Source organism: Rhincodon typus, chromosome 18 (assembly GCF_021869965.1).
Source record: "Rhincodon typus isolate 14 chromosome 18, sRhiTyp1.1, whole genome shotgun sequence".
NCBI lineage: Eukaryota > Metazoa > Chordata > Chondrichthyes > Orectolobiformes > Rhincodontidae > Rhincodon > Rhincodon typus.
Genome location: NC_063349.1, coordinates 17,432,995 through 17,448,610, shown reverse-complemented (window position 1 = coordinate 17,448,610; position 15,616 = coordinate 17,432,995). Strand labels below are relative to the sequence as shown.

General features: G+C 35.9%; 1 protein-coding gene across 1 annotated transcript in view; it reads right to left on the bottom strand.

Annotated features, from left to right (window-relative positions):
- Positions 1–1,204: 1,204 nt before the first annotated feature.
- fgd4a (FYVE, RhoGEF and PH domain containing 4a) overlaps positions 1,205–15,616 on the bottom strand; it is a 202,763-nt gene continuing 188,351 nt past the window's right edge. The window contains exons 14-18 of the mRNA XM_048607838.1: positions 14,070–14,165; positions 10,894–11,019; positions 9,271–9,420; positions 8,354–8,497; positions 1,205–5,284 (exon numbers count right to left, since the gene is read on the bottom strand). Coding sequence (XP_048463795.1) covers positions 5,009–5,284; positions 8,354–8,497; positions 9,271–9,420; positions 10,894–11,019; positions 14,070–14,165 — 792 coding nt within the window. The 3' untranslated portion in view covers positions 1,205–5,008. The remainder of the gene's footprint in view (positions 5,285–8,353; positions 8,498–9,270; positions 9,421–10,893; positions 11,020–14,069; positions 14,166–15,616) is intronic.

The window sequence follows — 15,616 nt, the reverse complement described above, 5'->3', positions numbered from 1 at the left end:
TTTTCATTGCACATTTTTATTGATAATTTTGTATTTGATAAAGAAAACAGGTTGACGGACCTTTTCTTTCTAATATAGAAAAGGATACAATTGGTCATATTTGGACTGGGGCAAAGTTTCTTTTAATTTATGTTGGGACCCATGGATGTTGGGTCTAGAGAAAGACAAGACACTGCTCCTGTCTCAGTTGTAACAGATAAATTTTAGGAAAGGTATGTTCTGGTGATGTATTGAAAATACAAATATCAGTTAAAATTCTTAAATCAGTTATTAAATGGTTAGAAAGGATAATATAGCCAATGCATACTTTTAATGTAAAAATTCAAACTTCAGAGGGTAGTATGCATGCATGAGCTGGGTTCCTTAGAACAGTGCTACCACTTTGGTGCATTCAGAGAATTGGAGTTCCTGTTTTAATTTTCCATGTCCTCTTGGCTCAATAATGGAATGTTAGTTCTAACTGCTGTTCAAGCTACAGAGCCCACACATCTCTTCATTGTCGTTCGTTCATTCATAGACAGGCCTTTTGAGTTCCTAGCTATTTTTAACGGAACTTTTTCTAGAGAAAGATGAATACATTTGGAATCAAGACAAGCAGATTAAAGCTAATTGAAACAAATTAGCTACTGCTCCAGACATTAGTTAGCTTTACCATTTCCAATGGGTAAGAAAATTGATTTGAAAATTATACCTCAGATAGGTTAATGTGATCTGAGTAGTAGCTTGGTAAGTGACTGTGCTGGCAGAAATGCCATCTTTCAGGTGAGACTTTAAACAGGTCCATCTCTTTGCTTGACTGGTGCAAAAGATGGACATAGGACCAATTCAAAGAAGAGCAAGGGAGTGATCCCCAGAATTCTGGTCAATATTTATGCCTGTATAAAAATATTAGAAAAATTGATCACCTGATTATCCTATTGGTGTCACTGCAAACTAATTGAGCACATTTCCTACAAACACTACACTTATATATTGTAAAATATTTTGTGACATTCAGTGCTCAAGAAAAGTATTTCTTTGTAAGTTGTTATAAGCAGTTTACCTTAATATTATAATTAATTTAATATAAAAACAAATCAGTAGGAATCATCTGAAATCACATTCTGAAATGGTTGAAAAGGGCTGTGTATGATTACTGCATTGTTCCAGATGGGAAAATATGAAGAGTAAATGGTACGAATAGCAATGTTTTTATAAAAAGAGCTTTGAATATTTTGGCACAGCCAATCTCTTTAATTATACAGCCACCTTCATATACATTTGATTTCACTGCTTTTCATTAACAGTACTAAATGAGTAACTCAAGTAAAGCTCTGTAAGTGAGTGAATGATTGAATTCAAAGACATTTTTGGAAAACAATAGCAGAATTTCAGAGAACATCGCTTAGTTGATTTCATTTATATGTACATTACTTTTGATAAATGATGGGACATCTGAACAGCAAATTGTACTCAAGTTCCTTAAATAAAATTCTCAATTCTGCTAAGACTTTTTGCAAAGTTTCTACACTTAAACTCCATTTTGACAGAACAAAGTACTGTTCCAGTTGTACATGGTATTAGAGGTAGGTTGTGAGAAATTTTGCAAGCATAGACATTTACAAGTCCATGTATTCAACAAACACTTTGAAAATGTAAAACCTTGACATTTGAAGCAAAGCTAAGTGGCATTGAGGAAATTAACAGTTTCCCATTTATCTTTGACTTCCTGGTTGAAACCAAATGAACATCCATGTTTCATTTTGTTTGGTAGCCAAAATAGTCAATTTCCTACCATCATCTGATTTAGCACATATGAATTTTTAATATTTAAATGTTAAATTTGCACTAGACATGTCATATAAATTTTTAACAGTACACCATGTATTTGCAACTATGAATTATTGGAGTTGGCCTAAAAATCTTCACTAACACAATGATCCAAGTTTTGAAGGCACTTGACTCTCAAGATCGAGGTAGCCAGTTCAAACACTTGGCAAGTTGTTTTTCAAACTCTTGTTTAGGCAAGTTTGATCATCACTGGGCGAGTCTGAGGCATTTCTCCTCAGAGATGAGGAAGAAACAGAACAAATAAATAAGCTCTTATCACTTAATGACAGTCGATGAATTAGCGCAGAGTGATCTCTTGGTTCCATTTACCTGCCTGTAACAGGAAACATGCAAGGTGGCATATAGTTCTATTAGGAATAACAAATTTTAAACAATTCTATAATATAGTGTGCATGTATTAATTCAGTTTTAATATTGTACTGATTGGAAATTTAAAACCAAAATGTATATACATAATTTTCTTGTGCCCATGATTGACAATATTAACAAACCCTGCAAATCATTTTCAATTTGCCTATAAATTAAGTGTAGTATCAAGATGCAGTCAACATGTACTAAAATGTTCAATTGCCAATATAGCTTAAGCAGGGTCGTGACCAGCTAACTTTACAAAGATGACAGAATAACATTTGAAACAAAAAAAAATACAAAAACCAAGTCCTGCAATTAGAGTTGCAGCCATTTAGAGGCATTGTCTGCAGGATGGAGCAAACAGGTTTCAAAATTCATAGCACTTGTCAACAGAAAAGGTAATGTGGAATAAAAGGGAAAATCACATGTACGTTTCTTAATTTCACTGGATGAAAATGAGGATGGTGATTATTGCAAGTGATCAGTAGGGAAAATTGTTGTAAAATGGTCCTTTTACTGTATGAAATAAAAGCTAAAACCAGTTATGTTGTATTTCTGTTCCTAATGGAGTGTTTAAACTACACGACATGGTGCATCTACCTCTAAGTTGAAATGTGGCTGACAGTAGTATCTTGATGATGATCCACAGTCGTGGTCTTGAATAACATTTTTGCTTAGGGAGCAATCCTGACGGTTGCAAATTGTGGTGCAGAAACACAGGCAGAAGGCTCAAAATAGTGCTAAGCATGCAGGAGTGCTGGGACAAAATATAATTAACAAATGTTAGAAATTCCTTAGAACAGCAAATAGGTATTGGTGGAACAGGTCATGGTGGTGTTGGGAAACAGGAGACCATAAATTTCAGTGCTTTCTGTTTAAAAAGGTAGTGTTATGGGGGCTGAAATATTCCTTTTAAAGGGGGCACCATTAACGAGCAAAAGTATTTGCAAACTATTTTATTTGCTTTATTATGACTTGGGGATCAGGAAAATTCCAGAAAATTATACAGATTTGGATGTTGTTAGTCATCAAATGGAGGAAATTTACTTCTGTGATGTTGCAACTTGCATACTGGTCTTGCAAAAATACACATCATATTCCTTCTATTAGACATTACCATAAAGTGCTGTCATTTAGTTGCAAGTCCAGAAAAGAAAACAAATCCCAAAAAATCCAGCTCTACACAAAAAAAAAATTCAAATGCTACACTGGAATTAAAGTTGAAGTATCCCTTCTGATCATTTTATAACTCAGAACTTGCACAAGGAGCAGGTACTAACCAACGACAATTACGACAGACCACTGTTCTGCCATGTCATGCAATGCAATTTCAGACACTTGCAATTCTTGCCACATGCGCTTAACAATTTGCTATTCAGTGGAGTGATCAGTGGTCTAGGTAAATTTGCCAGAGATCTAATGCATGATTATTATTTCAGCTTCTCTAAATGAAGTTTGAAAATAATGCATATGTTAGGACGTGACAAATGTTGTCATAACCCATTTTGAAATTCCATTATAACTAGAAATCCTGTTTCTTTCCAACCTATTCTTTCATTATAGGTCAGTGAGTCTTGTTTATGGTTTATTATAAAATACTTAAAACTGTCACTTGATTTCATAATTTTACTGTAAAAATTGAGAATTTATACATATTTACATCAATTGATAGAAAGGAGTTAGAGCAGACTCAGATTTATCTGGGTCATTTGTTTGCCATCGTTTTACCCTCTGTATTAGTGTGCTATTATCTTTGTCTTTTTTTTTAGAAAGAGAAATTGAAATCAACATTTGTATAGATATATCTTTTTGCTCCCCATATAGGAGATGAATGATTGCCTTATTTAATTTTTGTAATCATTTTTTCTCCCATATTACATGAAGTGACTCTCATGACTCCATGTGCCATTCACAATGAGAGTCTAATTGTCCTACTCAAAGGACACTGCCAAAAACACAGAAAATAAATCAAGAACAATAAAATGGCACTTGCTCAATAATAAATTCTCAATTAACAGTTCATGCAGCCAAGGGCAGGGGCTCACTTTGCTTAAGTAATTTTCCAGTAATCAAAGATTAACCTGCTTTTTATACTGTGTGATGATAGTTCTTGCCATTCTGTCGTGCAGCATTTATTGTGGCTCCTGTCCACCACCTTCAATTATTTTACATTTCAAAACTTAAACTCTTACAGTAGCTCCAGATAAATAAACCACACCATGCACATAAATATCCACAAATTCTTTGAGTTTCCTTAATTGCTACATTGACCAAGGCAATGAAGGGATACTGCAGCTTTAAAAAATAAATTGTTAAACCTCTGCAATGTTAATACACAAGGTCAATATTTTTTAGAAGACTGAGAAACAATGTCTAAACACAGACTAATATTTTCTAAAATGACTTGGGTGAGTACTTCTTTTGGTGAAAGCAGATTTAAAACAAAACTGGGAGATATGGATATCTGAGATGTCCATCAGAACTTCAGATTTCACACATATCAAATCTTGGATTAACAGCAACCAAACAGAAGGAATTCATAATGAGACCACCTCAATTTAAATCTGACTTAATTGCCCAGCTATTTTGTACTAGAAAGTTGATGCTAGACAGTCTTTAGGGATTCATGAATGTTTGAGGGATTTGGAGTGAATAGCTTCAAGTGTGACTGAACAAATGTAGTTTGTGATTGCTGCAGAATTAGTTCAGGGTGAAGAAGTCAGATACAGTGAACACATTTCATTTAAAGGAGCGATTTGATTTTTTGTTGCATGTAAAGGATCGCTCATGCCTCAAGCTGTCACTGAGTAGCTTTGAACCCTCCATGTCAGCTGTTAATAGCTTGGTCTACCTCAGGCTGGCTGCTTAGTCGCCAAGTAGAGGAGTCATCACTACCAACATCATCATTGTCAGTTGGTATTTCTCCCTTTGCAGCCATGTTGATGATTCTCAGCCAATGCTGTTTCTGATCATTAGAGTCTGCAGCAAAAGTATGGATGAATCTCGACTGTTTAAGTCTAAACACATGAGACATATCAACACCCTTTGGATTGTCTTCTATTGTGTAGCCAAGAAGAGGAATAGTGGCCAGTGCCTTCACGTCCTAGAGAAAATGTAAGAAAGTGTAAGTAATTTTATGAAATGCAATTCCAAAAACAATACTTGATTACTCAATAATTGAAAAAAACCACCATCAAGTTCCAGTGACTTGGAGAGTTACATTTTGGATAAATTGTTTAGAGATGCTCAGGTTTTGGAACCTAACTGCCTTATCCAGCATATGGCTGGTAACCAATATGTAGATCTGCCTAAAAGATCAGATTGGATGGGAACGCACTGGTAGGTTAGTACTTCTGTTCCATACATTAGTTTCTTCTGCTGGTGACCTGTTTTGAGACAGCAATGGAGCAGTAGGAACACAAGGGTTAACTCAAGAGAGCGTTTATAATCTCTGCGCATAACATTCACAGCAACTGCTTCAAAGTTTTAATACAATAAACTGGTGGTATTCACCGGGCTGAATCTCTCACATTTTGATATCAACTTTTATAGCAATCCTTCCATCTCTCCCAGTCACGTACTCTGTTGACTTCCTACTGTTTGTTAACTTGCTTGCACTGTCCGGTTAGACAACGGCATAAAACATTAAATAAACCAGAAGCTATTTGCTTTGCAAAAACTGATAGTTATTAAGCATTTATGAAATTTCAGTCAAGTAATGTCAACAAAGTAAAAATAGATAATATTTCTAATTCATGTTCATCAGAATTAACCAGCTAATGTCTTACTGTCCCAAACTGTTTTGAATACCTGCAGAGTGCTTACAACTGGTTGGTTTACCCGTTAAGAATCCTGTGATTCTAAGAACTTCTATTCAGAACTGGTCCACCAACTTCTCAACTAAAGTTTGCACTTAAAGTCCGTTACAAAAAAGCGTGTGTTGAATATTGTGATATGAACATATGAAATCAGAAGCAGAAGGCCATTCAGCCTGTTGAGCCTGCTCTGCCATTCAATAAGATCAAGATCATCTGATTGTAACCTCAAATCCAGATTCAAGCTTACCCTGGATAACATTTCACCTTCTTACTTAAGATGAACCTTTCCATCTTTGCTTTAAAAACATTCAAGGACCCCGTGTCCACTTCCTGAAAAGGAAGTGAATTACAAAGATTCATGATCCTCACAAAAAGAATCACTTCATCCATTTTAAATAGATAGTCCCTAATCTTTAAACAATGTCCCTGAGTTCTAGACCTTCCCATAAAAGAGGAAACATTCTATCCACAACCACCCTGGCAAGACCCTTTAGGTTCACATATGTTTCAAATCAAGTCACCACTTACTCTTTTAAACTTGAGCAGATACAAGCCTGGCCTGTCTAACCTTTACTCACAGGACAGCATCCCATTCCAGGTATCAATCTGGTAAACCTCCTCTGAACTGCCTCCAATGCATTTACATCCTTCATTAAAAGGTAACTATTACTATGCACTGCACTAGAGACAACGCTAGTGCCCTGTATAACTGAAGCATAACCTCCTCAATAATTGCACAATGTGTGTATTACCTTCAGAATGTGAAAGTATAATTTGCCCCTTTTGCAATAATTGCCCATTAGCTATTCTGTTCAATGAACAGTTTTTCATTATTTTCAGTTTCAATTTCCAACTGTTTCAACCACCTAGAGGTTTCACTTTTCAAATTACATTTTGAATCAGAAAATGAATAGCCAATTCCCTTTTCTCTGTCTTTATTTGCATGTTTGTATTTCTGGCTGTTTTGTTCTGTTTTAGGGCACTTCCATAAGATTTAGTGTAAAAAGTGACCTTTGTGAGTTTTCCAAATGATCTACCCACTTAGTCCCATTCTGATCTTTTCCTGTATTCTTTAAGCATCATCTTCCCTTTAAAACTCTATCTAGTTCCATTACAGTTTCTGGTACAAGATGCATGCCTTAAATTGTTATGACTATTTCCCCAATGATTTCATTTGTTCATTTGGCAATGACTTTGAATTTAGGAACACAGAATTTAGGCCACATAGTACCTGCATTACAAAATGGCTGACAGAAATTACATGTACACAGTCAGCTGCAAGTTTGTCCATCAACGTGAACAAGAAGCATCCTTTACCCATGACTGAAGCATTTGCCTCTGGGAAATTAAAGGGGAAAAGATCTGCTCAAGGTCCCTATTACAACAGTGGTTTGCTTTGAGTAAGTCAGCACTACTAGAATTCCTATAGAATGCACCTGAACAAGGAGTTGAGAATCTGGATTGCTCCTCTGATCTCGCACTGGGAGACTGAACTGCCACTCCCAACTCATTCCCAATAACTACCACTTCCTACGCCAAGTCCTCATCATGCCTGCCATTCCCCCCACCCCCTCCCTCCCATTGCAGGGCATCAAATCTGTTTGTGCATTGGTTTCACAAGAATCCCTCTATAAAATATTCATATAACAACTATACTTTAGAATAACTTCACTGGCTATAAAGTGATTTGGGATATTTGTTAACTATGAAAAGGTGTTACATTTTATTCCCCAAGGAGAAACACAACATTGAGTTGCAACTGTAATAGAAGAAATGTCTGCTTATTCTTACTTATTTCCTATTCAATACATGTCTTTGTTTTGAACCACTAGTCATTTTAAATTCTGCTTTTCCATCTTACTTCTTTAAATTACCTGTGATTTATCTATCAGACTGAAACTCAGAGGGATATTCCCCTCCTTCTTAAGGAAAAAAAAACTGATAGTTACCCAGAAATAATGCTGTGGGAACTTCATTGCTGTAGATCTGCAGAACATTATGGTACACATCAGCATTACATGGGTTAAAACCTCCAGTATAACTAAACCTCAGCTTCGATGTAAACATTTGCACACAACTGTTTGTCTGGATGAAAAGGTGCACAATTCTGCAAGGGAGTGACTACATAGGAGACATTCCCAAACCTTTGGCTGGAAGAAGTCACATCATGAACAAGTCCAATCTTATTCCCTTGCAGTAAGTATCACAGATTATCACCAGGTACCCCTCTCTGCTGATATGAAAGTGATCTGGACTCATCATAGTAGGGATCCTTGATAAAAATCTGTAGACTTTATACACTTAACATGATTTTTTTTTTTTTTTTTTTTTAAAAAAAGGTTCTTTATTCATACCTGGGGAGCTCCATACATATAAAGAACCAATCCTTCATTCTTGGGCACCACACACCACACTTTCTGCCAAGGTTTAGCAGGTTTCTCTAGATAGTGAAGAAAGTCACAGATGATGCAATTTTCTGAGACCTCAGCAGCCTCAATCTGAAACAGGTGAATGATGGACAAATATTAAAAAATGTAAAAACAATTTTAATTCACTACAGTCAAGAAATAGGTACAATTTATCTATCATTAATAAATGGCCACTGTAACACTGGTGACTCAGCTCATGAGAAACAGAATACCCCTCTATAGTAACAAAATTGGTTAGGTAATTAGATCAGATTCAGAGTGCCTTTAGTGAACAAATGGTAAATACCAAAGTTCAAATCTTACATTCACCAATCAGAAGTGTATTTACAATTCATTAAATCTAAAATGAGAAGCTAACAATGATAGTGACCACAAAACTATCAGGTTGTTGTAAAAAAAAAACCTGGTTCATTTATGCTCTCAAGTCCGCCATTTTTACCTAATTTATCCTGTGACTCCAGACCCATAGCAATTTGGTTGATTCTCAACTGCCCTGTGAAGTGGTGTAGCAAACCACTCACTGTATTTAAGGCAGCAGCTCACCACATCTTCAAGGGCAATTAAAGAGGGAAATAATTGCCAACTTGCCAGCAATGGTCCTATCCTATGAATGGCATTAAGAAAATCTTGGACAACACCTATATTGAAATGAAATTTTCTCATCTACTAGAACAATAAGAGGTAAAATCTACAAATCTGATTCATTTCATTTAAAGTTAGAATGTAGATGGCCTCATGGAGCTGAACTTTATTTTTAAAAAACTATAAACAACAGAAACCTAAAGAAGAGAAAGCTAGTTGTACACCCACATTATCACACTTAGGAAAAACTAGAACTCTACCTCAAGAATTCCTTTCTTTTTCTTATCATCCTTCTCCTCACTGTCAGTTTTTCCTGTTATAATGATATAACAGTCTTTACATACTTTGCTGGGCTTGTTACCATCATATGCCAGGCTTGCTTTATAATCAGAGCACTTCCAACATACAACCTAAAAAAGAGAAAGAGGTGCAATCAAAATAAAGTTGAGAGCTGAAAATGTAATTATTTATGTAATTTTCTGTTCAACCAGCATCTTGAAGATAAATAACAGTATAAGCAGCAGGTTGTATTTATATAGCCCCTTTATTTTAGTTAAATATTGCAAACCACTTCACAAAAGCACAAAAAAAAAAAATTGACACTAATTAATTCTGCTACAAAAAAGGACTCAAAGCCTTCAACAGGATAGGATTGGGTCAGTAACGACAGCCATGTACATGGATGCAGAGTACATTGGTTGACCTGCCAGACATTTCACGGTCAAGGAATTGGGCTTAAACACTACAAAAGAGCACTGTATAGAGTTCTTCTTTTGGAGGCCTCTGCTCTGTCTGCTGGTCATGTTATAGACCTAGAAAATACAGCTTTTGTATCCATTGCAGTCTTTGAGAGAACATGCCACCAAATCTTCTGTCCTACCTATGAAGGTACAGCAGAATATTCTGCTATGTCCTATAAGTCATCACAACCCATCTAAAAATATGCTCCCAAGTACTTCCAGAAATCTCGCAATTGCATATGTTAGACTAAAATCAATTTTTTTCCCCAAGTTGGATGCCTGGCCTTTTAAGTAATGAGAGTGGTGATTCCCTGTCCCTCTTGCAGCTTTATCAATGTTCTTTGGTGAGTGACAAGCAAATTGTGTAAAGTGGACCTGCACTTATGGTTGTTTGATATGATCTGAAAGTTGCAAAGCTTTAGATGAATACATTACACCCTAGCATGGTGTTCTTCCCAGAATGGCACACCACGTGGGCTTTGTCTGAAGTGGTTCGAGATGTTGCATGTCTGAAATGCAAGACTTTCAGCTTCAGTAGCCTGTACTCCAGGGATACTATGAAATCAAATTTTGTGCCCATATATTCTGAGAGGGCTCAAGAGGCGGTTTCTCTGAACTACAGAACCTGAAACTAGGTTCATGGTCTCAGGATAAAGAATCAGTTATTTGACAAGGAGATGAAAAATTTCTTAAGACTATTGTTAAGTTAGAATTCTCTACCTCAGATGACTGTGGATGCTGAATCATTGATACATTTTTGGACAATAAGGGAATTTAAAAAATAAGACGATACGGCTGGAAAACAGAATTGATATACCGGGCTTGGCCTTTGCCATGCTGACTGGCAGAACAAGCATGAAGGTCATATAACGTCTCCAGTTCTTATGCTTTTAGCCTGTGTGGGTGGAATGTGGAGGGTCCTATGCAAATAATTTTTACAACAATGAGCAAGAAACAAAAATTATTTCCAAAGTGAACAAAGCTCAGAACAGCTCAAATATTGGTGAAGGACATTAGCATGATAAAGAATTGTATTTTCCATATTAAAATAGTGCATTTTCCAACTTACAGCAGGTACCAATAGTTCGAACAGTTAACAAATGTGTACTGCAAGTCCAGCATTTTGGATCAGAGTCCACTTACATATCCACATGCACGGCAATGATGTCTTCGTCTAGTCAGTGCATTGAAGGGTTCCTTACATTTCATACACAAAGTAACTTCGTTGTCTCGAATCCATCTTGGTGCTCTCATTCCCAGTTCTGCAGTCTTTGGATTGATAGAGAAAAAAGAAGAAGGTCATTTGAAACAAAGATGGACGTGCCAGTGAGCTAGGTGTATGAAGATTTATTTATAATTATAACATTATAATTAACAGATCTCTTTCCCTCAGTGACATTTAATCAACATACAAGTTTACTTTCAATGGCACGATTGTCTAAAGATCCATAATTTCATAAAAATTACACAAGTCATTTAATATAAACTTTTTATTGACAGTTGAGCATTTACAGATGGATTTTAAATTTTGTCTCTAACTTCCCACTTAAATCAGTAAACATGAAGCACTCATGTTAACAGCAACTATTAGCTATGTTTCATTCTAGCCTTGCATTCAATTATCAGTTGACATATATACAGGAATGAACTAATTATATATATATATATATACGAAAGTAGAAAATTTAATGTATTAATTGAAACCCTTTAAATTAGTTTAAAAACATTTAAAAAGTAGAATGAAAATTGACAGGCAACACTTTTGTAAGAAGTCTCAAATAATTCATAAATACAGAAGGGTAATATAATCAAGGGAAAAATACAACTGATTGAGAAAGTTTTGAATATGTTCTTCATCCTGTACCTCATCTATTTCAGCAATTATCCATCCCTAATTGCCCAGAGGGCAGTTAAGAATCAACTACTTTACGGAGGACTGAAGTCACATGTAAGACAGACTAGATAAGGATGACAGAAGACAGTGAACAAGATGAGCTTTTACAACAAATCGAGTGGTTTCATGGTGGCCTTCCAGCTCCTTTACAATCGCAGCCAGTATTTTTTTTTTTTTTAAAGAGACACACTCATAACATCATCATCATCATAGCCTCAGGTCCAGTGCTATTACAAAGATCTCTCATTCCAGCTTATCTTGGATCATTTGAAACATGCTTCTGTGTAACCTTAATATATCCCAGACATTTGTGCCCGAAATTGTTTGGAAATAAAATGGTTACCAGTACTTATGTATTAGCAAAGAGGCAAAATCTCTCTCAGAACACAGCTGCAAAGTCTGGGTTGCCAAGAAAACAGCAGTTTTTAAAAATCAGCATGCACAGAAGTCCAAGAGCATTTCTAAGGTGACTTTGTCTTAAAAATTGTCAACTTTTTAAAAAGGCTGAATCATGATAGCAGAAACCTCATTATGGAATGGACATCCAGTGGCACTTTTACTAAGTTACAAAATTACAAATCACTCAAACATGATGAAAATGTGAGCTTTTATATATTAATGACATTTTTAGAGTTTGGATTTGAAAATAGAGGTACAGGAGTGTTTGTTACTTCTGTGAAGGGCTCAGAAAAGAAAATTAGGTCAGACAGTCCTTAGGGAACAGTAACCTAATTTCGTAGGTATCAAAGAGCAGGACACCTCTAGAAAGCTAGTGAAAATTGTTTATTCAGTTGGACTAAACATTAAATGCCATTAACTTAATTTCGGTTTGGAATTAGCAAGGATTGATTTTCTTTTGGTTTTAGAAAACAGATCTAAAGTTTTGTGGCAGTTCAGAGGAGACCTGATTGGGGTCAGAAGCAAATGCAGTCCCCTCCGCAAGTCTTTGTTTCCCCATCAGAAGAGTTAGAGGGATAAATTCTCAGTAGAAGTGTTTATTTTGTGCAGTCTCTAGATCAGGGGTGTTTGGTTAGAAATCTGAAGGTTATTAGAGCTTATACTTTCCTGATTTTTCAGGTTTGTGATATTTATGCAAGACAACTTCACAGATCATAGGTTAGCAACAGAACAAATCAGTTAAGTCAAGCTCCAAGATTTGATGTAGGTGTAATTTCTCTGGATTGAATTACTGTAAAGTGATGGTGTTGGGAAATAAGTTGAAACTTGATTTTGCTAGGTTTTGAGATCTTTCTAACTGTTCTATGTCCAGATGGTTTGTTTTTTTCTGTTTTTTTGTCTTTTGTGTAATAAAATTCTGTTTAGTTGTTAAAACAAAACCCTGCAGCCTCACTTGGCAATGTCTCAGTGAATAACCAAGTACATTAATTAAAAGTGAAAAAAAGACCTATCAGGCAGGTTTCACTCCAGAATCTTGCTGTCCAATGGTATCATCAGCTGGGATCACAGGAGTATGCAGTTCTGTTTTACAGACTCTTACCTGGAACCACTTGAAGCTTGAAACCTTATTAAAAGCATACCCTTCTGTTGTAACCCTTCAGCTTAATATTGGGTGTCTGAGAATGTTTGTATACATTTGTTGGATGCACCAATACCACAATCCACACCCAGTTTCTTTGGTAAGGGTATGGTAAATATGTATCATTTGAGAATTGGGATTTTTATAATTAAGGCAGACAGGTTTTGGTTTCAGTTTGGTAGTGGAAACTTGTTTTTAGAAAAGGTCAGAAGGCCATTTGGAAAAACTGACCCAAGTATATCATTTCCAAGAAAGCATGTGACTTATTACAGGTCTAACCAGATATCTGTAATGTTAGTTCATTAAGTGTTTACCTGCTCAGTTTATGATACAGAAAAACAAATGATCATGGGATGATGACTGTTTAGTTTGAGTTCCATTTGGAAGAATCAGGTTTTCAGTTTCAGCCACAAAGAAGAATAAAGTTCAGTCCAGCAGAACTGCTTTACCATAGCAGCAGGGTAGTTTGTAGGATCTAAAGGTTGAGAGTTTGTGGAAATCTTTTGGCTGTCAGAACTGAAGAGGATTCCAGGCCATTGGAACTGAAAATATACCTTAAAACTGTTCCAGCAGACCAAGGAGGAAAACTAAAAAGAATCATTTAAGAAAGAAATTAAAAAAAAAAAGTGAAACATAGAAGTGATAGTATTCTGGGTGTGCAATAAAATTGTGTTTCCGCATCAATAGAACACTGGCAGCCTCATGAATCTATTCAGTGAACAACCACAGGGGTGCAAAAATCTGCAAAACCAGGTTTCATTCTGGGTTCAAACTTATTCCGTATTGTCATGAGGTCGGATCGTACTACAAGAGATAACATGAATATTCCATATCAGGTAAAATATGCTATTGGAGGCAACCTCACACCATAGATTTCAAAGAATTTACCGAAACTTCCTGAGCCTGGTCCTCCCCTTCCTTGGCTATTGCAGATCTGAAAGTTTCATTCTTCTGATTAAAATCTTGTATGGTGTTCTTTAGAGCCTAAGAAAAACAGAAACACAGTACAGTACAGACCAAACTTCCAAAGATTAAAGAGCCAAAAAAAAAAAAAAAACAAAAAACCAGCTCAGTATAAAAGTTTTGATTATGGTCCTGAAGGCTAACTAACCATCGTGTACTGTTTGATGCCTTCATTGCAAAACTGACTCTTGCAAATTTCTAGACCTTGCAGTCTAAGGTTTACAAATTTCACTAACTACTTAAAAATATCAGAGTACAACACTGAAAGATATAATACTGTATCATTTTGTGCTTAAGAGCCAGATTATTTCATTTAAATATTTCCACATTGCTGAAAAAAAGGGGAAAAATCTCATACTCAACTTCTGCAGAATGATAATATGCCATCCCACAAAGCAAAACAGTCAGTTTTGACTCCAATTCCAGCAGAGATAGATTTGGGACCTGTCGCTTTGCCCTGTCCCTGACAATAGACAAACTTTGCAAACCACTGCTTACAAAGACTGCCAAGTAAACAGCTCAGAATGAAACAAAATCAGCAGATGGTGGGTCAAGGACTGCCTAAAACTGTTTTATGATGGATAGATAGAATAAGTCTATATTAACTGCTTGCATTGTCAACTACTGCATAGCACCTAAACTGCATTTGTAAAACTGGTGTCTGGCTCTATAAACAATCATCCCTGCTAAAGGAATGGAGTAACAAGCCCTTATCTACAAAATGAAGTTCTTTACCAATCAGCATAAGATTCCTGACGTCAGTCAGGAGTGCTACAACTGAAAACAGCAGCACTGCTGGTGAGGAACAGGTTGTGTTATTTATTTAAGCTATGCCAGTCAGTACTATGTACAGCCAATGCTGCAGCATCTCAATGCTTTATACTGGAAAGTTTCTGGTACTAAGGAAAACAAAAGAGATTGTGCAGGTTAAAAAGGTTAGAAAGAGATCATTAAATGCAAACCTGCCAGATTTTCATTTGATGTACAGCTAGTCAGCCATATATACAACCTTATGTAATTAAAGGCAGTTGAAATATCTAATAAAACTGATTAGGTATGCAAATTACCTCCATCCATCATGTTGCAACCTGATTCTGTGAAAACGTATTAAAGACTTATTATAGAACTATTTAGCTATTGCCGATACCTGAGAACAGAGTTCAGCAGCAGCGAGGGCTGAGATGATGTAAAAGAATTCTGACCATTACACTCCAATATTTAGTTAATATGTATATTAATCAAGATAATATTCACTTCTAAATTTCCTTATTCTTTTTCTGAAAGAATGTAAACAATCAGATTCATAGCAATCTTAATAGGACACTGATGGAGTGATTATGGAGCCAGAGACCCACTTAAAGTCTTGAAACAAAAGAGAAAAAGCTTTCTATAGCCTCTTATTTGGCAAATAACAGGGAACCCTGCTTCCACCTGATAAGAAAAGTAGATAGACTCAACAGTAAGGATCTATT